At 48.0% G+C, this 25,839-nt stretch overlaps 4 protein-coding genes across 4 annotated transcripts; 2 read left to right on the top strand and 2 right to left on the bottom strand.

Moving 5' to 3' along the window:
• Nucleotides 1–173: 173 nt before the first annotated feature.
• LSM2 (LSM2 homolog, U6 small nuclear RNA and mRNA degradation associated) lies at nucleotides 174–6,508 on the bottom strand. The gene is made up of 5 exons (XM_039219519.1): nucleotides 6,284–6,508; nucleotides 5,598–5,665; nucleotides 941–971; nucleotides 764–823; nucleotides 174–665 (listed from the first exon to the last, which is right to left on the bottom strand). Exons 1-5 carry the CDS (start codon nucleotides 6,284–6,286, stop codon nucleotides 540–542), a joined length of 288 nt encoding a protein of 95 aa, XP_039075450.1. The 5' UTR covers nucleotides 6,287–6,508; the 3' UTR covers nucleotides 174–539.
• Nucleotides 6,509–7,899: 1,391 nt separating this feature from the next.
• On the bottom strand, nucleotides 7,900–11,598 carry LOC120221892 (heat shock 70 kDa protein 1-like). Its single transcript, XM_039219548.1, has 2 exons — nucleotides 11,510–11,598; nucleotides 7,900–10,143 (listed from the first exon to the last, which is right to left on the bottom strand). The coding sequence occupies exons 1-2, from the start codon at nucleotides 11,587–11,589 to the stop codon at nucleotides 8,205–8,207; spliced, it is 2,019 nt and encodes a 672-aa protein (XP_039075479.1). The 5' UTR covers nucleotides 11,590–11,598; the 3' UTR covers nucleotides 7,900–8,204.
• Nucleotides 11,599–12,030: 432 nt separating this feature from the next.
• On the top strand, nucleotides 12,031–25,197 carry LOC120221893 (heat shock 70 kDa protein 1). Its single transcript, XM_039219549.1, has 2 exons — nucleotides 12,031–14,139; nucleotides 24,821–25,197. Exons 1-2 carry the CDS (start codon nucleotides 12,240–12,242, stop codon nucleotides 24,844–24,846), a joined length of 1,926 nt encoding a protein of 641 aa, XP_039075480.1. The 5' UTR covers nucleotides 12,031–12,239; the 3' UTR covers nucleotides 24,847–25,197.
• On the top strand, nucleotides 22,704–23,316 carry LOC120221894 (heat shock 70-related protein 4-like). The gene is given in 2 exon segments (XM_039219551.1): nucleotides 22,704–23,047; nucleotides 23,050–23,316. Coding segments are annotated over 2 exon segments (297 nt in total). The 5' UTR covers nucleotides 22,704–22,920; the 3' UTR covers nucleotides 23,220–23,316.
• Nucleotides 25,198–25,839: the final 642 nt, after the last annotated feature.

Genomic DNA, 25,839 nt, shown 5'->3' with positions numbered 1-25,839 from the left:
TGGTGTAACCAGGTGAGGTATTCCATGATTTATAACAAGAAGTGGGGCAGACAATTCTGGGAAGTTGGGTTGGATTCTTGGCTAGGGTAATAAGAGTAGCAGGGCTTGGATGGAATTCCACATCCCGTTCCCACCCTCCAGGCTCTTTCTCCAAACATACACAGAACCAGAACTCAAATGTGCATCATAAGTTTATTCCCGATGCGGGACAGATTCCTTCCGTCCCCAAAACGAATCGCATGGTGGTGCCCTGGAGAAATCTAGGAGATTCTCCCCACTCCAGGGAAGGAGTGAGAAGGACAGGCGCTGAGGACAAGGTAGGCTTTGCGGTTTCCCAGCCTACTTATCCTCCCCTCCTCAACAGAGGAGAGCTGCTCCCCACTATTATTTCCTCTCATCCACTCATCCCTGAAATAATAGGAAAAAAAAAAAAAAAGGTTCCACTGTTAAAAAAACAAAACAAGGGGAGGGAGGGGTCCTGGCTGGGACTTGAGGTTAAAGGTCACCAACAGAAGAGGGACAGAGAGCAGGAGGAACCATCACTGCTTCTGCTGCAGGGCCTCCTTCCTTGCTGCGTCCTGTAGCAACTGTGTGTCAACCTCATCTGCCGGCAACTGCACATAGCGGACCACTGAGCCCCGGATGAAGCAGTTCTTCACTGATAACTAGACCAAGACAGACAAATATGAGAACACCCTTAAAAACATCTGCTATCCACCCAGGAGCGTCTGCTTTTGTTTCCTCTTCACCACTGCCAACTCACCATGTGAGGATATTTCTCAGGATCTGTGACACTGATGTCAGTTAGTTTGATGTTGAGATACTAAGAAAAGAAGATGAATACCATCATTAGCCCTAGAGACAACATGCAAGTATCCAGCACTGAAACTCTCCCCTCTCCTTCCCCAAGACCCGATTCTAGGCTCCTACAATATCTCACCTGATCCACAGAATGGAGGGTTCCACAAATGCTGTTGGGAGAGATGGGGGAAAGAACCGAATCAGTTTAAACCAAAATCAACAGATGTCTTCAGAGCATGGATAAGAACATCCATTGTGGGGATGAGCACTGGGTGTTATGTGGAAACCAATTTGACAATAAACTATTTGTAAAAAAAAAAAAAAAAAAAGAACATCCATGGGGAGTTGGGGGAAGTCAAGGACTTGAGGAAGCCAGAAAACGCAGAACCAAAAGGGGGCATTCCTAAACCCAGGAGCAAGAAAGACAATACTTTTACTGCAATATGTTATTTTTTAATGTTTATTTTTGAGAGAGAGAGAGAGAGCACGAGTGAGGGAAGGGCAGAGAGAAAGGAAGACACAGAATCTGAGCTGTCAGCACAGAGCCTGAGTCAAGGCTTGTACTCACAAACTGTGAGATCATACCTGTGCCGAAGTCAGACGCTTAACTGACTGAGCCACCCAGGTGCCCAAGCAATGTGTTATTTTAGATCTCATGTCTCCTCTCATAAAACCAACTCACTCTTTTTTTTTTTTTTTTTTAATTTTTGAGAGAGACAGAGCGCGAGCAGGGGAGATGGGGAGAGAAAGACACAGAATCCAAAAAAGGGTATAGGCTCTGAGCCGTTAGCACAGAGCCTGACATGGAGCTCAAACTCACAATTGCAAGATCATGACCTGAACCGAAGTTGGCATTTAACCGACTGAGCTACCCAGGTGCCCCCAAACCAACTCACTCTTAACAGCTACCATTAAACAACTGTTATGCACTAGGTCTGTGTTCCACATAATATTTGCAGTCTTTACAGCCACTTCACAAGGTAGCTATCACCCTCCAGGGGCTCAGAGATTGTGTGATGTGCCCAAGTTTAGAACAAACAGGGTACTTGAGTGCAGGTCTGTCTGATTCCCCAAACCATCTGCTATTTTCAAATATTTGCTGCTCTGGAACCAGAGCCCCATGTGTAAAGTAGATGAAGTAGCTTAACATTGTTCTTGATGCAGGCACAGGGATGTTCTCTCCTTTCTTCAATCCCTGGGCCCTCTGAAAAGTGAATGGGGAATGCTACCAGAACACCAGTGCTCCAAGTCATGCTCCTCTCTTTCCCAACTTCTTTACTTTCTGTCAATGGCTTCAACAGTCTTACAACTTCAAATCCTGAGTTGTACTTCACCATCCTCCATGACCCATGTGCCCCCATCATTTGATGACATTGGTCTAACATTTCTGTAATTCTCTTTCTAGTTTGACTTCTACAAACCAAGTAGAAGCCTCCATACTGGCCGCTCTCATCCTTACCACCCTGCATGTTATCACCAGATTCTGTGTTCCTTAGAACTGTGGTTTTCACTGATGTGTGCCCAAAGGTTTAAGTCTGTGACAAAAGAAACATAGATTAATGTGTGTTGCATGTGTATGTAGTGTGCTAAAGGTTGTCAATATGTTCTCCTTAAGAACTCTTTAATTGCCCTTACTGTTTTTTTGGTATTAACAAGAATTTTTAATGAAATGATTATAATAAATGGTAATTTTAGAAATGTCCTTATCTTGCCAAAAATAAAACTGGCAGTTCTCTGTGGATCCCTATTTTTGTTAAATTCTAAGTCTTTGAAATCCATCCATGGAGACATACTGCCTCAGTGGTGGCTTCCCCACATCCCCGGCTGCTGAAAGCCTTGACAGCACCCTACTACCATCTGCAACAGTGAAGTAACTTTCAGGAATTGTGTAAGGTCATTTCATTCAGTCCCTTAACAATATCTGGCAGAGGGGCGCCTGTGTGGCTCAGTCGGTTGAGCATCCAACTTTGGCTCAGGTCATGATCTCATGGTTCGTGGGTTCGAGGCCCGTGTCAGGCTCTGTGCTGACAGCTCAGAGCCTGGAGCCTGTTTCAGATTCTGTGTCTCCCTCTCTCTCTGACCCTCCCCTGCTCATGCTGTGTCTCTCAGAAGTAAATAAAACATTAAAAAAAAATTTGTTTTAAACAATATCTGGCAGAAAAATGGTATGACATCAAGCGTGAAAGAGCTCTTCCCCCAACCCAATGGACTACCTTCAAAACTAAGTCCCTGATGTAGGACATGGGTCATAAGCTATTATTGCCATATAGAAGACCCAGGAAGGCGAAGAGAGGAAAACAAAAGACAAATCATCTCACAGAATCGCCTAGGGTGGTTTTGGCTTCCACACTTGTCTCTCTCTATATTGCCCCAATCTATAAACCATCAATACCATATGCATCACTAGTACCATAAATGGAAATCTCTGATCTAAAAGGCAAGTCTTGTGCACCTGGCTCTCCTCAGTCGGAAATGCACGCAACTCTTGATCTCAGAGTTATGAATTCAAGCCCCACATTGGGTACAGAGACTACTTAAAAAAAAAGAAAGTCTTAAAAATAAGTAAATAAAATAAAAGGCAAGTTCCTCTCTTCATCATTCCTTGCCATAGCAATGTTTCCTCAACTAAGAAATTACCTCACAAAGAAACATGGAAGATATTGTTAGGAGATACACTGACTCAAAGTTTCTAGAGGGGCACCTGGCTGTCTCAGTAGAGCATGTGACTCTTGACCTCAGGGTTGTGGGTTTGAGTCCCACACTGGGTAGAGAGATTACTTAAAAATAAAATCTTAAAAAAAATTGAGGGGCACCTGGGTGGCTCAGCTGGTTGAAGGTCACGATCTCACAGTTTGTGAGCTCAAGCCCCACAACAAGCTTGCTCCTGTCAGTTAGCCTGTCGGTGCAGAGCCCCCTTTGAATCCTCTGTACCCTTCTCTCTACCCCTTCCCTGCTTGCATTCTCCCAAAAGTAAATAAATATATATATATATATAAAAAGTTCAGTATTAAGGAGGGCACTTGTGATAAGCACTGCTTCACTAAATTCTATACTGGAAATTAATATTACACTGCATGTTAACTGGACTTTAAATAAAAACTTGGAAAATAAAATTTTAAAAAAAGTTTCTAAAGGAGAGGCAGGTAACAAGTAATAATACTTTAAATGTACACTTTTTTCAAAGGATTTTTTTTTCCTAAAGAAAAAGATGTGTACAAAGATGCACTAATGAGGATATCCAGGGCAGCATCATTTGTAAAAACAAGGGACTGGAAACAGCCTAAATGTGCAACAGCAAAATCGGTTAAATTAGTTCCAGCCAGCTAATAAAAATGCCATGCAGACATTAAGGATGTTAAAGATCAACTTTATTGACATGGAAAATATCCACAACATACCATTCAAATGAAAACCAAGTTTCACAACTGCATGAAGAATATGACCCCGTTGTTTTTTTTTCAAGTTTTTATTTAAATTCTAGTTAACATACAATGTAATATTAGTTTCAGGTGTAGAATTTAGTGACTCAACAATTATATACAACACTCAGTGTTCATCGTAAGTGCCCTCCTTAATATATCTCACCCATCTAGTCCATTCCCCACCCACCTCCCCTCCAGTAATCCTCAATTTGTTCTCTATAGTTAAGAATCTTTTATCTGGTTTGCCTCTCTCCCTCACCGCCTATGTTCATCTATTTTGTTTCTTAAATTCCACATATGAGTGAAATCACATGGCATTTGTCTTGCTCTGTTTTTAATTTAAGAGAGCACATGCATGTGTGCACATACCAGACAAAACTGGACTTCAGTTCTGTGTCATTTAGTAGCTGTGCAGACTTGAGCAAGTTTCTTAACATATATATCTATGCTTCAGTTTCCTCATGTGCAAGACAGCAACAATGGTATATATCATATGGACATGTTATGAGAATTAAATAAAGTCATACATATAAAGTATTCAGAACAGTGCTTAGTTGATAGGTTCTCAAATGTTAGCTATTTTTCTTTCTTTCAGCACATACTTATTAAGCACCTACTATATACCAGGCCTATGCTAGGTACACACTGGTGAGCTGAAACAGGTTCTGGCCCTGTAAGAAGGACAGAACATAAACAGTAAACATAGTTTGAATGAAATCGCAATTTGAGAAGCATCCATTAGGAAGAAAATAAGACTATATGACAGACTCTACATGGCTAGAAGGACCAGGAAAAAAGTTTCTCCAAGGACACAGCATTTACTCCAAGTTCTGAATAATAATTAGGAGTTAATGATACAAGGGGGTAGAAGATGTAAAAGCAGCACAGACATAGCGATTGCATTGGTCTTTGGTTTACTCTTTACATTTTCTTTAACAAAAGGGAGACTGTACCATATATACTATTCTGCAACAGCTCTACATATCAATACATCCTATTCCTATGTGACAGCTGTATAATATGGAAGTACCACAACTCAATCAACCCATTCCCTGTACACAGCTATTTGTTTCCAATCTGGGGCTATTGCAAATAAAACTACAAACATCTTTGTACATACATCTTTACTTGTGGCACTGATTCGTACATTTCTATATGTTGGGTCAAAGGAGTCTATGATTTAATCAAAAACCAAACTATGTGTTCGTAAAGAAGAAAAAATGTTATTGATGACTTCTGCCCTCTTTCTAGTACTTTAAGCTTAAGGCATTGGTCATTTATTTCTTCTGTAGCTCTCCGTGCCCAGCACTCAAGTACTCGTCAAAGAGATTCCAGAGACCTGATATCTCTACCCACTAAAGAATAGGTACCTACCTCAGGTCATTCTTGAGTTCCACGACCACATCCTTGCCCACGAGGGACTTGAAAAAGGAGTAGAAGAGCTATTGGGCGAGAGGGTTGGAAAATCATCATATGGGAAGGCACACAGTAGGAGAAGTGCTCCGTTGCCAGCGTTCCCAAATACTGGCATTGGGATCCCCGCCCCGCCTCTGGCAGTTCTGAAAACTTCACAGGAAAGACTACTCGGATAAGGACGACGGCCTGGAGCGCAAATGATTCTGCACACACTCACTGAGCGCCTGGCTGAAAGCCCCAGCCAGACGCTCTGCCCTGCACTCCTCGGGCTCTCCCGGTCCAGCTCTCGATCGCCCACCTCTCCTGGGGCCCTGCCCATTCGCCCCAGAGAAGAAAATTGTATCTCATTCACACCTTCCCAAAGCCTGGCCTCCCTCATGGAAACACTCCCGGAGGTCTCGCTTTTTCCCCTTGTCCCCAACTCTCCGCGTTTGTTTCCCTCGTAAGTAAAAACAAAACAAAACAAACACCCCATTTGCTCCCAGGTGTCTCCCCCCAGAATTTGAGGCGTAAGAACTGAGGATGGATGGAAGACCCAGGGCCCAACTCCGGCCCCGCAGCTCTAAGCCTAAACGCCACCCCGCCTACTACAGCTCGCCCGCGCCCCCCCAGGGACTCCCCCCTTGTGACGTCACGGTACCTACCATGGTGCTCGAGCTGCGGCCGGCCGGACAGGGAAAGCGAGGGCCGGGAACGGCGGGCCGGGGGCCGGACGGCAACCGAGACGCTAGCCCGCGCGTGGGGGTGGGCGGGGTCGCGCAGGCGCCACGAGAAGCGCCGAGGAAGCTCCGAGTAATACCTACGGAGCGCGGCAGGCTCGCACCTCCGGGAGAGCGGGCAAGGGAGAGCCGAGGGGGCGCTAGACCCGGGGGAAGGGGCGGGTCTTCCTGCCTTCCCACTTCCTCCTCCGAGTGGCGGGCTTCCAACCACGCAGGCGCGGGCCCCAGCTGTATGGAGAGGGTCATTACCTCTTAGAGGTTTGGTGTCCTGCCCACCCCCCACCCACCTCCCGTCAGTGCCATCCACAGCATGGTCGTTCACACCCTACAGACATTCTGTTGAAAACTGTGGAGGATTTGTGAAAACTGCTGATTTGTACCCTTTTCTGTATCTGTTACACTTCGATATAAAGTTTAGAAAATAACGTTGTAGAATCCCCGAAATCAGGAGCCTGAGCACTCATCTTGATTCTGTCAAAGGTTCCCAATAATATGTTTCTCCCAAGGACCCAATCTCAGTCCATATTTCTCACACCCTTTAGCTTGTAAAGGACTGAGTAAAACCAAACAGAAGCTTGCTCAAGGGTAGAAATTCCCATTCTAATATTTCACGTCCAAATATTCCCACCCAAACAGAAGGGGGCACAAGTGCAGTGACACTTCTATACTCTCGTCCCCAAGGGTTTTATATATATGTGATATGACACAATAGGTGAAAATATTTTTCAATAAGACTACTAAATCCTCCATTTCTCATCTTGCACAGAAGTACCCATTTGTCAGCACTCTGTTGTAGAAATGTTTTCTGCATGTAAAGGATGTAATAATAGACTATGAGTACACAGATGTTGAATCTCCTGACCCCACCTGTAAGTGTCATAAGGACATCAAACAGAAGTGTGTCCCCCCAGCTGAACCCTAAGCACCTAAACCAGTCTATCACTGAGTATAAGCAGAATCTATAGTTAGTAACTGCTCTACCTAGAGCTAAAGGAGCCTGATGATCAAAAGTTAATTTCCTGCTTGACGGGCACCTGAGTGGCTCAGTTAGTTAAGCATCCAACTCTTGATTTTGGCTCAAGTCACGATCTCATGGTTCCTGGGTTCCCGCCCTGTGTCAGGCTCTGCGCTAATGGCAAAGCATGGAGCCTACTTGGGATTCTCTCTTCTCTCTCTGCCTCTCCCTGGGGTCACTCTTAGAATGAATAAATAAATAAACTTAAAAGAAAGTGATTTTCCTACTTGAAACAATTAGCTCATGAAAATTCAAATACTTTCTTCCCCTTACCAGTTTAGTCAATCACAATGAGTTCACAATCAGATCACATACACTATTCATTAACTCTTGTTTTTCTATTTTCAAGGTACAGTCTAAAGATACCAGAAAAGGGGTGCCTGGCTAACTCAGCCAGAAGAACATGTGACTCTTCATCTTGGGGTCATGAGTTCAAACTCCACTTTGGATATAAAGATGACTTAAATACATTTTTTTAAATAAAAATAAACTTCAAGAAGGTAAAAAATAAAGATTCCACTAAAAATTTGTTTTAGGCACAAATTTACTGAGTGACAAATAACCATCCACACAAGTAGAAGAAAGTTGAGAAGGTCGGAAATAAATAACAGACATTCAAATTCATCAAATGGTTCAAAGAGGGGCCTAGTTTTCCTAAGAGTCAGAACCAGGGATTGTGAAAAGATGGTATACAAGACTCTTTTGTCAGAATCTGAAAGGGATGGTAATAGGTTCAGGTCCATTCAATTCAAGAATCATAACAATGTTTGAAGATGAGGGGAACAAAATTCACCTTAAAGGCACCCTAGAACCCTCCAGCTCCAGATAAGATTAATCCACTTCTTCAATGGTGGGGCCTGTGGCAGCCCTTCCAGGAGTATACCCCGTCCCACAGGTAGGCCCAGTGCATCCTCCCTGGTAGAGTTTGGTGATGATTGGGTTACACATCTGCTCCAATTCCTTTCTCTTATGATCAAACTCCTCTTTCTCAGCCAGTTGATTGGCCTCCAGCCATGAAAGGACCTCATTGCATTTATCCAGTATTTTCTTTTTATCAGACTCACTAATTTTGCCCTTCAAGCCCTCATCACTCACAGCACTCTTCATGTTAAAAGCATAAGATTCTAAGGCATTTTTGGCAGCGATTTTCTCTCTCTGGACCTCATCCTCAGCTTTGTACTTCTCAGCATCCAGGACCATGCGCTCAATCTCTTCCTTGCTCAGCCGGCCCTTGTCATTGGTGATGGTGATCTTGTTGGCCTTGCCCGTGCTCTTGTCCATGGCTGTTACATTGAGAATACCGTTGGCATCGATGTCAAAGGTCACCTCGATCTGTGGCACTCCCCTTGGTGCAGGAGGGATTCCAGTCAAGTCAAAGCGCCCCAGCAGGTTGTTGTCTCGGGTCATGGCCCTCTCGCCCTCATACACCTGGATCAATACCCCAGGCTGGTTATCTGAGTAGGTGGTGAAGATCTGTGTCTGCTTGGTGGGGATGGTGGAGTTGCGCTTGATCAGGACAGTCATCACCCCCCCGGCTGTTTCCAACCCTAGGGACAAGGGAGCCACATCCAGCAAAAGCAGGTCCTGTACCTTTTCAGACTTGTCTCCCATCAAAATGGCTGCCTGTACAGCAGCCCCATACGCCACAGCCTCATCTGGGTTGATGCTCTTATTGAGATCACGACCATTAAAATAGTCCTGCAGCAGCCTCTGAACCTTAGGGATGCGAGTGGAGCCCCCTACTAGAACAATGTCATGGATCTTAGACTTATCCATCTTGGCATCCCGAAGAGCCTTCTCCACAGGTTCCAAGGTGCCTCTAAACAGGTCTGCACACAACTCTTCAAACCGGGCTCTGGTGATGGACGTGTAGAAGTCGATGCCTTCATAAAGTGAATCAATTTCCAAGTTGGCCTGGGTGCTGGACGACAGGGTCCTCTTGGCCCTCTCGCAGGCAGTACGCAGACGTCTCACGGCTCGCTTGTTCTGGCTGATGTCCTTCTTGTGCTTCCTCTTGAACTCCTCCACGAAGTGGCTCACAAGCCTGTTGTCAAAGTCCTCTCCACCCAGGTGGGTGTCCCCAGCAGTGGCCTTTACTTCAAAGATTCCATCATCTATGGTCAGGATGGACACATCAAATGTTCCTCCACCTAGGTCAAAAATCAAGACATGTCGCTCTCCCTGACCTGCTTTATCTAAGCCATAGGCAATGGCAGCAGCTGTGGGTTCATTGATAATTCTTAGCACATTGAGACCTGCAATCACACCTGCATCCTTGGTGGCCTGGCGCTGAGAATCATTGAAATAAGCTGGCACAGTTATCACAGCATTAGTGATAGGGTGGCCCAAAAAAGCCTCAGCAGTCTCCTTCATCTTTGTCAGTACCATAGAAGAAATTTCCTCAGGATAGAAAGCTTTATTCTCCCCTTTGTAGGACACCTTTACCTTGGGCTTGCCTCCTTCATTGATTACTTGAAAAGGCCAAAGTTTCATATCTGATTGCACTACAGGATCATTAAATTTCCTGCCAATCAGACGTTTGGCATCAAAGACAGTGTTCTGGGGATTCATGGCTACCTGGTTCTTGGCAGCATCCCCAATGAGCCGTTCTGTGTCTGTGAAGGCCACATAGCTGGGGGTGGTGCGGTTGCCCTGGTCATTGGCAATGATCTCTACCTTGCCGTGCTGGAACACCCCCACACATGAGTAGGTGGTGCCCAGGTCGATTCCAATGGCCATTCCCTTAGTAGCAGCCATGTTCTTCTGAGGCCTAAGAAGAAAAAATGAGATAAAGTTTTGGCAGAGTGCTTTTTTTTTTTTTTTTTTTTTACTTTTTTATTTTAGGAGAGGGGGAGAACACAAGCGAGCAGAGGAGGGGCAGAGAGACAGAGAGAAAATCTTAAGCAGGATCCATGCTCAGCATAGAGCCTAACATAGGACTGATCCCACAATCCTGAGATCATAACCTGAGCTGAAATCAAGAGTTGGATGCTCAACTAAGTGAGCCACTCAGGAAGCCTTATTACTTTCAATTGTAGGGAAAATACACATAATGTGAAATTTACCATATTAACCATTTTTTAAGTGTACTATTTAGCAGTAAGTTCATTCACATTGCTGGCCAAACAACCTCCAGAATTCTTTTTATTTTCAAAACTGAAATTCTACATTCACTAAACACACCTTCATTCCCCCCACCTCCAGCCCCTGACAACCACTATTCTATTTTCTGTCTCTATGAATTTGACTACTCTAGGTCTTCACAATAATACAATTATACAGTAATTTTTTTGTAATTTGCTTATTTCACTTAGCAAGATATCCTCAAAAGTTCATGTATGGGTTACAGCACGTGTCAGAGTTTACTTAAGCCTGAATAATATTCGTTATATAAATAATGGCATTATATAGGGGGCACATTTTGTTTATTCATTCCTTCCTTGGACACTTGGGCTGCTTCTACCTTATGGCTATGTGACAGTGATGCCATAACCTCCATGTACAAGGATCTTGCTAGTGTACAAGTATCCCAGTCTCTTCATTCACAGAGAGTACTTTTTGGACTAAAGTATTCTTAGCGAACTGGAAGGAAATGGGAGGACAGTTAGCATATTCTGCTTAATTTTCAGAGTGTAACTCAACTGTCCTGTTCCTTTACCTGTGACATTTTATTCTGAGATTGTACCTGTCTCCTGCTGAACTAAGATTATTTTTTATTCTAGTGTCTTCACCAGACGTTAATCTTCATCCTTGGGTTTAGCTGCCTTCCACAGCTCCTTTACCGTCCATTAGGTATTAGGTGGCTTAATATAGGGTCAGTCTGAAAACAACTACTGGGAACGTAATCAAACCCTCACAAACTTTCTCAGACGAGATAGAGCATGACAGGCAATCTCCTTCTCCAATCTTCTCTGGAATAAAACTATATGAAGATACTAACAGATCAGCTCCTCCACTTCTTTCCAGCAACTCTGACAAATACCACCCACGTTGGCTCCTTACCAAAAGATGTCCTTCTCTGATTAGTCAATGCACCCACAGAGTAACACTACAAAACCTTCCAGCACTTCCTCAAACATGGATCTACTAATCTTGCCTATTGCCATTTCATTTCAATCAGAGCCCTCCTGGCTCACCTATTGTCCCGCCGCCTTCGATCCAGTATGATAATGTTCTGATTGCGGAGCCCCTGAGAGTGGGGGGGCTCCTTCAACATCCAAACTGCTCAGCCGGTGTTCCCCCACCCCCCACCCGCCCCGCCCTGCAACTGAGCGGACTCTGGTCCTACCATCCTGATTCCTAAATAGCCCATGAGGTCAGAGGCAGCACCTCCATTGTAACGCGCGTCTGGGGAGCCAGCGTCAACACTCTCGCCCCCGCCCCGCCTCTGGTCCTGCTAGCACCGCCCTCCTCCTCCCGCTGACTCCCTTCCCCCGCCACCCAGAAGTTTTGCTGCCCAGCAAGACCCAGAAGAGTCTGGAGAGTTCTGGGAGGGGCGGCTCCCAGGACGCTGATTGGTCCCTGAAAGCCTAGAGGCAGGACGCGAAGCGAAACTGCTGGAATATTCCCGGCCTGGCAGCCCCGCAGAGCTCTGTGATTGGCTGAAGTCGGAAAAGGCGGGGCTCGATGAAGCGCTATAAACACAGCTCCCCGGTTCCGAAAAACAGCAAGCCTGAAAAGAGACAGGTTTCTAGCGGTGTCTGCTAGCGCAACCTCCGCAGGCCGGCTGCGTAGAACTCCCGCACGTTCAAGTTTGCAGCTTCGGAACAGACCAAGCTCCTCGTCGCGTATCCCGACCGACCGACCGACCGACCGACGTTCACAAAGGCTGAACCTCAGCGCGGGCCAAGGGAGCAGGACACCGACATGGCCAAAACCGCAGCCATCGGCATCGACCTGGGCACCACCTACTCTTGCGTGGGGGTGTTCCAGCACGGCAAGGTAGAGATCATCGCCAACGACCAGGGCAACCGCACCACCCCCAGCTACGTGGCCTTCACGGACACCGAGCGGCTCATCGGCGATGCGGCCAAGAACCAGGTGGCGCTGAACCCGCAGAACACCGTGTTCGACGCGAAGCGGCTGATCGGCCGCAAGTTCGGCGACCCGGTGGTGCAGTCGGATATGAAGCACTGGCCCTTCCAGGTGATCAACGACGGAGATAAGCCCAAGGTGCAGGTGAGCTACAAGGGGGAGACCAAGGCGTTCTACCCCGAGGAGATCTCGTCCATGGTGCTGACCAAGATGAAGGAGATCGCCGAGGCGTACCTGGGCTACCCGGTGACCAACGCGGTGATCACCGTGCCGGCCTACTTCAACGACTCGCAGCGGCAGGCCACCAAGGACGCGGGGGTGATCGCGGGGCTGAACGTGCTGAGGATCATCAACGAGCCCACGGCCGCCGCCATCGCCTACGGCCTGGACAGGACCGGCAAGGGGGAGCGCAACGTGCTCATCTTTGACCTGGGCGGGGGCACCTTCGACGTGTCCATCCTGACGATCGACGACGGCATCTTCGAGGTGAAGGCCACGGCCGGGGACACCCACCTGGGTGGGGAGGACTTTGACAACAGGCTGGTGAACCACTTCGTGGAGGAGTTCAAGAGGAAGCACAAGAAGGACATCAGCCAGAACAAGCGAGCCGTGAGGCGGCTGCGCACCGCCTGCGAGCGGGCCAAGAGGACCCTGTCGTCCAGCACCCAGGCCAGCCTGGAGATCGACTCCCTGTTCGAGGGCATCGACTTCTACACGTCCATCACCAGGGCGCGGTTCGAGGAGCTGTGCTCGGACCTGTTCCGGAGCACCCTGGAGCCCGTGGAGAAGGCCCTGCGCGACGCCAAGCTGGACAAGGCCCAGATCCACGACCTGGTCCTGGTGGGGGGCTCCACCCGCATCCCCAAGGTGCAGAAGCTGCTGCAAGACTTCTTCAACGGGCGCGATCTCAACAAGAGCATCAACCCCGACGAGGCAGTGGCCTACGGGGCGGCGGTGCAGGCGGCCATCCTGATGGGGGACAAGTCTGAGAACGTGCAGGACCTGCTGCTGCTGGACGTGGCGCCCCTGTCGCTGGGCTTGGAGACGGCCGGCGGCGTGATGACCGCCCTGATCAAGCGCAACTCCACCATCCCCACCAAGCAGACGCAGATCTTCACCACCTACTCGGACAACCAGCCCGGAGTGCTGATCCAGGTGTACGAGGGCGAGAGGGCCATGACGCGGGACAATAACCTGCTGGGGCGCTTCGAGCTGAGCGGCATCCCGCCGGCCCCTCGGGGAGTGCCCCAGATCGAGGTGACCTTCGACATCGACGCCAATGGCATCCTGAACGTCACGGCCACGGACAAGAGCACGGGCAAGGCCAACAAGATCACCATCACGAACGACAAGGGCCGGCTGAGCAAGGAGGAGATCGAGCGCATGGTGCAGGAGGCGGAGAAGTACAAGGCCGAGGACGAGGTGCAGCGCGAGAGGGTGTCTGCCAAGAACGCCCTGGAGTCGTACGCTTTCAACATGAAGAGTGCCGTGGAGGATGAGGGTCTCAAGGGGAAGATCAGCGAGGCCGACAAGAAGAAGGTGCTGGACAAGTGCCAGGAGGTCATTTCCTGGCTGGATGCCAACACCTTGGCCGAGAAGGACGAGTTTGAGCACAAGAGGAAGGAGCTGGAGCAGGTGTGTAACCCCATCATCAGCGGACTGTACCAGGGGGCGGGTGGCCCGGGGGCTGGTGGCTTTGGGGCTCAGGCCCCCAGAGGGGGCTCTGGATCAGGTCCCACCATTGAGGAGGTGGATTAGGAGTTCTTCCCCGGATTGTTCATGTTCCTCAAGGAGACGGTTGGGATTCATGCCTTTTGCATTGCCTTATATATCTGCATTTCATCACCTCTCAAGTGTCCCTTTTGATGAAATGATGAAGTTCCTTTTTTTGTAGAGTCTAAACCTAGCAAGAATTTATATTGCCATATTGTGTGCATTTTCTTTTTTGTAATATTCACCCCAAACTGAGGCCTTTTTGTTTTGTTGTCTTAACTGTTTTCTGTAGAGTAAATAAACTCAATAATTTAATTTCTTGATCGTTTCCGTGTTTTATTTTGAGGTTAGAAGAGTTTGCATAAGTTGTCTTTTTGGTCTAAAGTTGAATGGTAATTTGTAGCTTATAAAGGTCAGGGGTCTGGAGAAGTCTGTATATTGCATTGTGATCTGTTTCTTTCAAGCAAATGATATCTTTGGGAGAACTAAAAAAATCCTTAGTATGAGTGAGTTGGGTCTGTGGGTACAGAAAAAATTAAGGACTACTGACATAGTGGTGTCAAGTTGGTGAGGGCATTGATCTTGTGTAAGGGTGGCCTAAAAAAGGAGAAATGGGGATGTTCCTGGGGAAGCTGACAAAAAGGAGAGGCAGTTAGGGGGTAAAACCATGCCTGCATGTTCCTGTAAGTACACCTGATAGGTCAGAGCAATGATACATAATCTGGTTTCAGCATGAAAGAACAGGTGAGTCCTAAGTTGGTAGTGAGGAAATGTGAGTTCAAGCACTAGTTTGCCCAGTTATGCATATGCCACTCTGATCTCTAGTTCTCATGTGTTAAAATGAAAGGGTTTTGCCTGTAGCCTCAGCCTTTACTTCTCTTTTCTGAGAGGTTACTTCGATAGAAATGTCACGTTTCTTGCTTTGCTTATTTACATTTTAAGAACCCAGTATCTTCAAGGAGGTGGCCTTGAGTTTTGGTGCCTGTAATAGAAGGACCCAATAGTTCAGTGCCTTTATGTACCAGGCACTGTTTTGGGGGCTTTTTATGTGTTTATTAATCCTCATTCCACCACACCAAGTTTAGGTAGTGTTTGACTTGCATAGGTGAACCTACAGGGAGATTTAAGTTACTCACTTAACTGAAATCACTGGTTAAAAAATTTCTGTTTCAGCAAAGGTGTTAAACCTGGATTCCAGCCCCGGTTTCATCAGTTGTTGCCAGGCTGTCCCAAGTCCACAGGACTTTTGTTTTTTACATGCCTGGTTCTGGATTGTTTCTAACCTAGGTTTCACAATCAGTACCCATTTGCTTTTATTTTGTGCAATTCTAAATGATTCTACCATGTAAAGCCTCCTTCCCACATACTACCTTCCCTTTGAGAAGCTTCAGATCCTAACAGGTAGCATTCTAGAAATAATTTCCTCCACAATCTCGTTGTTAGAAAAGGCCTGCCCACAATCCTCCAGGCTTGGTGCATGTGCCCTTTAAAAATCAGTTGCACCTGGGGGTTACAAAGTTGTTTTGGAACAAGATAGAGGGGGTGGTTGGAGATGATTGCAGGCATCCCTGAATTGTGGACTTGTTTTTTTTAATGTTTATTCTTGAGAGTGTGTGAGCTAGGGAGGGGCAGCGGGAGACAGAGACAATAGGAAGCAGGTTCTGAGCTGTCAGCTGAAAGCCTGACACAGGGCTTGAACTCATGAACAGTGAGATCATGACCTAAGCTGAAGTTGGACATTCTACCGACTGAGCCACCCAGGTGCCCCTAAATTGTGTACTTTAAAATGGTTTTTATGTTTTGTGAATTTCACTTCAACAAAAACAAATAGTCTCACTCAGCATTCCATAAAAGCATTTTCTTGTTTTTTAAAGTTTTATTTATTTTGAATGAGAGAGAAAGAGAGTGCATGAGTAAGAGAGAGGGACAGAAAGAATCCCAAGCAGGCTCCTTGCTATTAGCTTGGATCCCGATGTGGAGCTCAAACTCATGAACCTTGAGATCATGACCTGAGCTGAAATCCAGTCGGATGCTTAACAGACTGAGCCACCCAGCTGCTCCCATTAAAACATTTTCTGAGTTTATGTTTTCTTCAAGCCCACCAAACCTTTTAGTAAATAGTAGCCTTTGAATAAAATCAGTGTTATGGGAATGGCCCATACATGGTAGACCTTGTCCTGGAAGTATGGAAATGGAAATCTACAAGAGGCTTAGGCTTCTAGACCATATTACAAAGGCAGTTTTAACCTTCAGTAGAGTTGAGCTGTAGGGCTGTGGACTCTAGCCACAGTGGAAATCAATTTTGATGAGGATATGCATTGCTACAGGATTTCATCTGCAGTAGCATTTGTGACTATCATTTGCAGATAATAGAGTGACTCTTCAGCAACCATTACCACTACTTAGCAGAGAGGTGGCAGGGGATAGGGAGGGTGAGTAGAAAAGGGTGGAGATTGGGAAAGACCTACCAAACGACTTTGGTAAAAGTTTAAGGAAATCTCCAGAAATAACCCTGGAGAAAATAAGTTCCTATGGCTAGTCAAGTTACTGAGTATGTGCTTTATTAAAAAATCAATATAAGATGTTGGGACGCCTGGGTGGCTTAGTCGGTTAAGCGTCTGACTTTCGCTTAGGTCATGATCTCGCAGTTTGTGGGTTCAAGCCCCGCGTCGGGCTCTGTGCTGGCTGCCAGCTCAGAGCCTGGAGCCTGTTTCAGAGTCTGTGACTCCTTCTCTCTCTGACCCTCCCCTGCTCACGCTGTCTCTCTCTCCTAGAAATAAATAAAACATTAAAAAAAATTTTTTTAATCAATATAAGATGCTATTGCCTGCATACCCTTGCACAGAGGACTGAAATAATCACTTTATAAGGTCAAGGAGTTAAGGCTGATGAAATTGTAGATTTAAAGAAAGTAAAGAGAATATTGGGGCACCTGGGTGGCTCAGTGGGTTGAGCCTCCAACTCTTGATTTCGACTCAGGTCCTGCTCTCAAGTTTGTTGGGTTCGAGCCCGGAGGCAGGTTCTGTGCTGACAGGCTCACGGTGGGGAGCCTGATTGGGATTCTCTCTCTCTCAAAATTAAAAAATAAGAGAATGCAGTGCCATCACAGGAGAAATTTGTGTTACGGGTAACAGAAGAAACTTTGGGGTAAGGGAGGTATGTGGAGGAAAAAGAACTGTGGGTGAGAAAAGAATTTTTTAAATCTAGTACTTTTGGGGGCATCTGGATGGTTCAGTGGGTTGAGTGTCTGACTTCAGCTCAGGTCATGATCTCAAGGTCGGTGAGTTGGAGCCCCCCATCCAGCGGTGCTGAAAGCTTAGCCTGGAGCCTGCTTCAGATTCTGTGTGTCCTTCTCTCTCTGCCCCTCAGACAGACACACACACTCCCCCCCGCCAAAAGCAAAGCATTAAAAAAAATAAAATCTATTACTTTCCGTAATAGGCTCTGAACCCGACATTGCTTTATTACTGTTATTTCTCATATTTAACAGGATTCTGTCGTCAGAAATGAAAAGATACCAAAACAACAATAACAAAAACTTTTATACATGTGAGAGACGTGGGCAAGAACATGGGCTTTTGGTAGAAATGGGGTTATTTCAGGTGAGGGGGGTGATTCTTACGGTAGAGATAAGAAACGGTAACTGACATCAAGCTTCAGTCTAACTGAAAATCCTAAATACGTCTCCTTGGGTCACCTCTTGGGAATCTGCTGCACTGGGGCAGAGCAATGCCACCAGTCCCGCCCCCTTTCCTGGCACCGCTCACAGAAAGCCTAAGGGTCGGGCCGCGTAGGGAATTCCGGACACCGGAGTGAACCCAACCTGCCCCACCGGTCCCTGTCGGGCCCAGTCAAGGATCGGAAGATAGGCACAACCGGGGAGCACTGAGGCAGGGGAAAGACTGTGTCCAGAAGACAAGGATCACTTCCGAGGGCCTTTGACCTTTTTACGCCTCCAAACGTCCCCACTAGAACGGGGAGCTAGAGGCGGGCAGGGAAGGTGAGGGGGCGGCGGGGCGAGGCTGCCAAGTTCGTCTCCGCCGCGCGTCCCCGCCAGGCCTCGGGTGCGCTCGCCTCGGGCTGTGGGGACCTTCTCTTCTGGCGTCTGACCACCCGATTCGTCCGACTTAGTTGTAGGAGTTACGAGACTTTCCAGTGTTTTCGTCCCATAATATAGCTAGTGTCACAGAAACTCTGAAGACCTCGCCTTTTTTCTCTTTTAACCCTGTTTTGAAAAAAAAAAAAAAAAACACAATCACAAAACCTCGGTACCGGTCAGGCAATTCTGCGGCCAGCCCCGCCAGTTAGGCCCCAGCGGCGGCCTCCGCGCTCTGCGGCCCCGCCCCCGCAGGCTGGCGCTCTACGCCCCTTTTCACCTCTGTCCCCAACTTTCTGGAGTTTTCTGGGTTCGAGGGCGGGGACTGACTCATAGGAACACTCTTCAACAAACTGCGCCATCCAAGTCTCCCCACCCTCACCGCCGCACCCCCCAAATCCCGCTCTAGAAAATCAAGCTTAGTCATGGCTATTTAATTTCCAGAAGATTCTGTGAACTCAGTCCCAGCCTAGCCATAGGAACAGGGCTCCCCCTGCTTTCCTCTTTGCGACGGAACAGTCTGCTCTGAAAGGAAGGGGAGGCAGGGCTGGGAGAGCTGGAGGACGGGTGGGAACGATAGAAGTGGCGGCGGGGTTGGGATGATCAGGAGTCAGAAGTGGCATTCCAAAGGGGGAGTCCCTGGCTGGTCACATAGCCCCGTGGTGTCCCTAATGTGAACAGAGTCCTGACATTCACTTCACTTCCTTTTGCGGACATTTGTTTCCCTCTTTAGAGAGTGAAAGATATAGGATGCCTCTGCCAACACGGAGAGAAATTCAAAATAGGGAATATGAGGACCTGTGGGTTCAATCCCCTGTTCTATAATTAGCTGAGTGACCAGACCAAGCCACTGAACCACTGATCCTTTGTGTTCGTCTTTGAAAATGAAAAGGTTTGCCTGAATGATCTCTGCCTGGAAATCTTTAAGATAGTTTCCCCAGTAAACTGAAAGTAATGCCATTGTCCTGGTAGTACTCCTCAACCTTGTAAGCAACTCGATAGGAAAGACTTGAGAGGTCAGACCTGAGTATGGGACCCCACCAAAGAAGCAAGAAGGGAGCAAACTTCGGAGCACTACTGTGTCACAGTCACAGAACTAAGGCCTTAGAAGCATTATCGTATTAATCACTGATGCCTACCATCCTATAAAATGGATATTGTTAATTCTATTTTAGAGATACAGAGACGTGTGTAATTCAGTTAACCTACAAGCATTTCCTTGTGAAGGAGGAGGATGAAGGCGAAGAAAAACAGCAGCTTCAACAAGGAAGTAGAGTCAGATCCAAATTCTGGTCTTCCCCAGTTTTTTCCAAACTGCTGGAAATCTGCAGCTTTCCCAGGTCACTGAAGCTTTTGCCACTGACTTGTTAAAAATGCCAGGCTCTAGGTTTCCTGTCAGTTACCTCTTTTACTTTTTTCTGGCTAACCTTAGAATTATACCATGTTTCTGGCTAACCTTAGAATTATACCATGTTTGGGGCGCCTGGGTGGCTTAGTCGGTTAAGCGTCCGACTTTCGCTTAGGTCATGATCTCGCGGTTCGTGGGTTTGAGCCCGGCGTCGGGCTCTGTGCTGATTGCCAGCTCAGAGCCTGGAGCCTGTTTCAGTCTGTGACTCCCTCTCTCTCTGACCCTCCCCTGCTCACGCTGTCTCTCTCTCCTAGAAATAAAAAAAATAAATAAAAAAAAGGAATTATACCATGTTTGTTTTCAAACAAAAGAACTGAGGAGAAAACAGTACAGTTTGAGAAACTGCGGGCGGGGGGCGGGGAGAGAAGAGAAGAAAAAAGAACCACAGCAGCTTCAGGAAGATAAAGGCTCCCCTCCTCCATACTTCCTGCCTGCTGCCAGCAATGTTCTTGGCTCATCCTTTCCTGTTCCCCCCACCCCCACCCCGACTTAATTAAGTACCTGACAGCCCAGCCCCACCAGCTTGGGGAGATTCTATCCTTTCAAATGCCAAACTCGATAAAACCTAATTGCAAAATTAGTCAAAGTAAAATTCTAGAAAATTTCTTGGGGTTCTTACAGTCACCTTAGACACCAGTTAAACCTGCGACTTGGTTTTTGCCTTGGAACCATCCAGTGTAAAAGACAAAATCCAGGAGACACTCCTTGTCGGGAAATGAAAAAGGAATATAGATGTTTGGGTTTCCAGACCAGTCCACAGAGAGAGATTTAACTCAAAAGGTAGGTCAACTATAGGGTGTAGGTTTCTGATTCATAGAAAACAGCATTTGTAATGGATCTTTTTCTGCTGTGCGAACAGCAGCAAGATTTGAAGCCCTATTACCATGTCTACCTGCCAGGGAGTGGGTACGGTGATGCCCTTTGCTTCCAGCTAATAAAGTAGTAGTATAAATTGCAGATCTGGAAAGAAGGAAGGAATAAATCCAGAACTGCCTCTAGTAGCAGGTAATGGCAAGGAAGCTCCGGGAGGGAGGAGAGGGGCCCTGGGAAGTGTTGACACATTGGGCAGCTAAAATGGAAGCTTGGGAGTTGCCAGAGATTGCATAAAGAAATGGAAAATTCCTTAAGTTTGACCAGTTAGACTAGATTAGGAGGTGACTCATTAGGGAGCTACATTTGAATGTAAAAAAAGTTATCACTTGCCTGCACAAACACACAAGGGAGGTTGTCAAAGCAATTCCAATTGAGTAAAATGTTCAAAAGCAAGATTCCTTCCCTTCATCAAAAACTGCCTTCCCATATATATATAAAAACAAACAAAAACACCGCTTTCTCTCATCGTGTTGGGTTTTTTTGTGCTCAACTATGTGGGTACAGCAATGTGTTTATTTTTGGTGGGTTGTGAACCTGGTACTATTAACGTCCCTTACGTTTTCACTTCACTTGTCCAACAAGTGGTCTTGCATATCCACAAAGAATTTATTTTTAACATTTATTCATTTTCAAGAATGAGAGAGAACATACATGGGGGAGAGGGAGAGAGAGAGAGAGGGAGACACAAATCTGAAGTAGGCTCCCCGACTCTGTGCTAACAGCTCAGAGCCTGACTCTGGGCTGGAACTCACGACCACAAGATCATGACCTGAGCTGAAGTCAGACGTTTAACTGACTGAGCCACCAGGTGCCCCAAGAAATTTTTTTTAAGGCCAAAATGACCAAATGTGTTTGTATTTAAAGCAGGAGAGAGGAAAGCAGGCAGAAAATTGGAATCTAGGATTAAAAAACTAAGCGGTTGAATTAAATGCATGAGAAATAATTTTAAACATAGGAGTAGAACCTGAATCCGGCCAACCCCTCCCACCTTCCAGCATCATCCCGACCAGTATGCTTAACAGGGACTACCTGCAACCAGCTGTGGCTTATGCTATTAAAGACTAAACACCCTCACCCCTCCCTCGCCAGCTCACCTCCCTCTGCATTTCATTTAAAGAGGATGGACGCCCCCCGGGCAACAGAGATAGGGCAGAAGACCAAATTCTGAGCTTTGAATATGAACCGGGAATTAACAGGCAAACCTTCTTGGAAAAGGGGTGGCCCAGACCTCCCCCCGCCAGCTTGATAGAATAGGGAAATGGAGAAGCCCCAATGGCCTTCAAGACAGCTGAATTCCTACGGAAAGTTTTTTCTTCCTCTGGCCGAGCCCCGCCCAAAGCAAACAAGAGCAGCAGATCCAGCCCTAGTCTAACCCTTCTCCTGCCCCGCCCTTCTCCCTGCCTCTCCCCCTGCCCTTGCCCTAGCCCAGAACGTTCCTTCTGGGGCATAGGGGACGTTCTCCAGTTTAAGAGCCGCCTGTTTACTTAATTGTTTTTCTTTTAAAAATTCAAATCCTCCCCCCCACCCCAGGTATTCCAACCGAGTAGGTTAGAGATGATTTCAAAACTATATTGCATGATCTCTTTCCTTCTCTTTTTCACGTTAAACCGAAAGTGGGAAAACCGCCATGGCTTGCAAAGGCAATCCTCAGGCAGCTCGGGCCTTTGGACCAACGCACCAGCCAGCCTAAACGCGGCCCCGACCGTCAGCGTCACAGTCCAATCAGAGTCTCTTTGACCCGCCGACACCCCACCCATTTCGAGAACCTAGGGAACTTTTTGTATTTGGGGTATCTCCGGGGTGTCGTGTATGCCTTCATCCTATTTTAAACCACCAAACTAGTTTGAATCCCACAAGGCTCTACCAGCCTGCGATTATAAGTGCTAGTCTTTACGTTCAGTTTCAGTCCGTGGACAACGTCGCCAGGAGGCAGCGAGACTGGGTGGGCGGGGCCAACAACAACCCTTCCCAGCTCCTCTCCTCCCTCCCATTAGGACTCGGGTTCCTTCCCAAGAATCCGAGAAGAGTCTGGAGAGTTCTGGGAGGGGCGGCACCCAGGACGCTGATTGGTCCCTGAAAGCCTGGAGGCAGGACACGAAGCGAAACCGCTGGAATATTCCCGGCCAGGCAACCCCACCGAGCTCTGTGATTGGCTGAAGACGGAAAAGGCGGGGCTCCATGAGGCGTTATAAGCACAGAACCGCCCAGTCCCGAAAAACAGCAAGCCTGAAAAGAGCCATAAGGTTTCGGTCAGTGTCAGCTAGCGCAACTTCCGCAGGCCGGCTGCGTAGAACTCCCGCACGTTCAAGTTTGCAGCTTCGGAACAGACCAAGCTCCTCGTCGCGTATCCCGACCGACCGACCGACCGACCGACGTTCACAAAGGCTGAACCTCAGCGCGGGCCAAGGGAGCAGGACACCGACATGGCCAAAACCGCAGCCATCGGCATCGACCTGGGCACCACCTACTCTTGCGTGGGGGTGTTCCAGCACGGCAAGGTAGAGATCATCGCCAACGACCAGGGCAACCGCACCACCCCCAGCTACGTGGCCTTCACGGACACCGAGCGGCTCATCGGCGATGCGGCCAAGAACCAGGTGGCGCTGAACCCGCAGAACACCGTGTTCGACGCGAAGCGGCTGATCGGCCGCAAGTTCGGCGACCCGGTGGTGCAGTCGGATATGAAGCACTGGCCCTTCCAGGTGATCAACGACGGAGATAAGCCCAAGGTGCAGGTGAGCTACAAGGGGGAGACCAAGGCGTTCTACCCCGAGGAGATCTCGTCCATGGTGCTGACCAAGATGAAGGAGATCGCCGAGGCGTACCTGGGCTACCCGGTGACCAACGCGGTGATCACCGTGCCGGCCTACTTCAACGACTCGCAGCGGCAGGCCACCAAGGACGCGGGGGTGATCGCGGGGCTGAACGTGCTGAGGATCATCAACGAGCCCACGGCCGCCGCCATCGCCTACGGCCTGGACAGGACCGGCAAGGGGGAGCGCAACGTGCTCATCTTTGACCTGGGCGGGGGCACCTTCGACGTGTCCATCCTGACGATCGACGACGGCATCTTCGAGGTGAAGGCCACGGCCGGGGACACCCACCTGGGTGGGGAGGACTTTGACAACAGGCTGGTGAACCACTTCGTGGAGGAGTTCAAGAGGAAGCACAAGAAGGACATCAGCCAGAACAAGCGAGCCGTGAGGCGGCTGCGCACCGCCTGCGAGCGGGCCAAGAGGACCCTGTCGTCCAGCACCCAGGCCAGCCTGGAGATCGACTCCCTGTTCGAGGGCATCGACTTCTACACGTCCATCACCAGGGCGCGGTTCGAGGAGCTGTGCTCGGACCTGTTCCGGAGCACCCTGGAGCCCGTGGAGAAGGCCCTGCGCGACGCCAAGCTGGACAAGGCCCAGATCCACGACCTGGTCCTGGTGGGGGGCTCCACCCGCATCCCCAAGGTGCAGAAGCTGCTGCAAGACTTCTTCAACGGGCGCGATCTCAACAAGAGCATCAACCCCGACGAGGCAGTGGCCTACGGGGCGGCGGTGCAGGCGGCCATCCTGATGGGGGACAAGTCTGAGAACGTGCAGGACCTGCTGCTGCTGGACGTGGCGCCCCTGTCGCTGGGCTTGGAGACGGCCGGCGGCGTGATGACCGCCCTGATCAAGCGCAACTCCACCATCCCCACCAAGCAGACGCAGATCTTCACCACCTACTCGGACAACCAGCCCGGAGTGCTGATCCAGGTGTACGAGGGCGAGAGGGCCATGACGCGGGACAATAACCTGCTGGGGCGCTTCGAGCTGAGCGGCATCCCGCCGGCCCCTCGGGGAGTGCCCCAGATCGAGGTGACCTTCGACATCGACGCCAATGGCATCCTGAACGTCACGGCCACGGACAAGAGCACGGGCAAGGCCAACAAGATCACCATCACGAACGACAAGGGCCGGCTGAGCAAGGAGGAGATCGAGCGCATGGTGCAGGAGGCGGAGAAGTACAAGGCCGAGGACGAGGTGCAGCGCGAGAGGGTGTCTGCCAAGAACGCCCTGGAGTCGTACGCTTTCAACATGAAGAGTGCCGTGGAGGATGAGGGTCTCAAGGGGAAGATCAGCGAGGCCGACAAGAAGAAGGTGCTGGACAAGTGCCAGGAGGTCATTTCCTGGCTGGATGCCAACACCTTGGCCGAGAAGGACGAGTTTGAGCACAAGAGGAAGGAGCTGGAGCAGGTGTGTAACCCCATCATCAGCGGACTGTACCAGGGGGCGGGTGGCCCGGGGGCTGGTGGCTTTGGGGCTCAGGCCCCCAGAGGGGGCTCTGGATCAGGTCCCACCATTGAGGAGGTGGATTAGGGTCCTTACCTTCCAAACTTTGTATTTCTTTTGAAGTCAGAGGTGACCTGAGACCTTGCTATGGCACTGTATTTTTTTTCTACTGTTTTCAGCTATTTGAATTTATTTAGAAATTAGTTTGTAACCTGATAATGTTTTTGTTTATTTCTTTGTGATGTACCAGTGTGTTTAGTAGAGTTTTTGCATTTAAAATAAGTTGGTACTTTTTTTTCTACTCTGTATGATGAGTAAACACTGCCACCCTCTGTCCAACTTTGCTTTGTAAACACCAGAAGTCATGGAATGGCTTTTTTTTTTTTAATTTGTATACTTCACCATGAAAAATAAAATATTAAAAATATGAGTCTTTTTATTTGAGGGATTAACGGACTTTTCTTTGAATGTCTGAATTTCATAGGCTGTTAAAAACACAGTAATTCTGGAGAGAGGTACACTATGAGGAGCCATGACTTTGGCTATTTATTTTGATACTTAATTGTAGGTTTTAAGTTATATCTTGTGCTAGAAAACAATTTCAGCTGCACATTTTTGTGGGTGCAGCTTTTTTAGGGGAAAAGAGGGATGGGAGTGGCAAAAATGAGTTTGGGGGGAAGTTGTGAGTTTAAAGGCAGTTTGAGAGGGGCTCACGGTTCCTTACTCTCTCTCAGTGTGTGCAGAGCCCTTTGTCACTTCTGAGCTGTGAGTCTCCTGTGAGTCTTCTCTTTTGTTTAGGTTATAAATTATTTTAGAGGTGTGCAAAACAGCAAAAATGAGATGCAGAGTCACACTCCAGTGCTGTAAATGCCACCTGGGTGACCAAGTGCAAATTATTTAGCCTCCGGTTTGGGTTGTCTCTTTTTAAAATAAAGCATTTTGTCAGAATGACCCCCCCCTTTTTTTATAATTAAAATTTTTTCTTAAATTTTTTTTTTTTTGAGAGGGATGGAGTGCAATCAGGGGAGGGGGGCAGAGAGAGAGGGTGACTCAGAATCTGAAGAAGGGTCAATTCTCTGA

The sequence above is a fragment of the Hyaena hyaena genome, unplaced genomic scaffold (assembly GCF_003009895.1).
Source record: "Hyaena hyaena isolate Hyena2069 unplaced genomic scaffold, ASM300989v1 scaffold_830, whole genome shotgun sequence".
In the NCBI taxonomy this organism is placed as follows: domain Eukaryota; kingdom Metazoa; phylum Chordata; class Mammalia; order Carnivora; family Hyaenidae; genus Hyaena; species Hyaena hyaena.
The sequence above is the reverse complement of the archived record's forward strand: the minus strand, read 5'-3'. Positions and strand labels throughout refer to the sequence as shown.

Coding starts and splice junctions, on each gene's coding strand:
- LOC120221893 (XM_039219549.1), top strand. CDS start 12,240: ATGGCCAAAACCGCAGCCATCGGCATCGACCTGGGCACCACCTACTCT. Junction 14,140..24,820: donor CAGAGGGGGCTCTGGATCAG/GTCCCACCATTG, acceptor GCTCTGGATCAG/GTCCCACCATTGAGGAGGTG.
- LSM2 (XM_039219519.1), bottom strand. Junction 972..5,597: donor GAACTCAAGAATGACCTGAG/GTAGGTACCTAT, acceptor CTCTCCCAACAG/CATTTGTGGAACCCTCCATT. Junction 824..940: donor CCCTCCATTCTGTGGATCAG/GTGAGATATTGT, acceptor TTCTTTTCTTAG/TATCTCAACATCAAACTAAC.
- LOC120221892 (XM_039219548.1), bottom strand. CDS start 11,589: ATGTTGAAGGAGCCCCCCCACTCTCAGGGGCTCCGCAATCAGAACATT. Junction 10,144..11,509: donor CGAAGGCGGCGGGACAATAG/GTGAGCCAGGAG, acceptor TTTTCTTCTTAG/GCCTCAGAAGAACATGGCTG.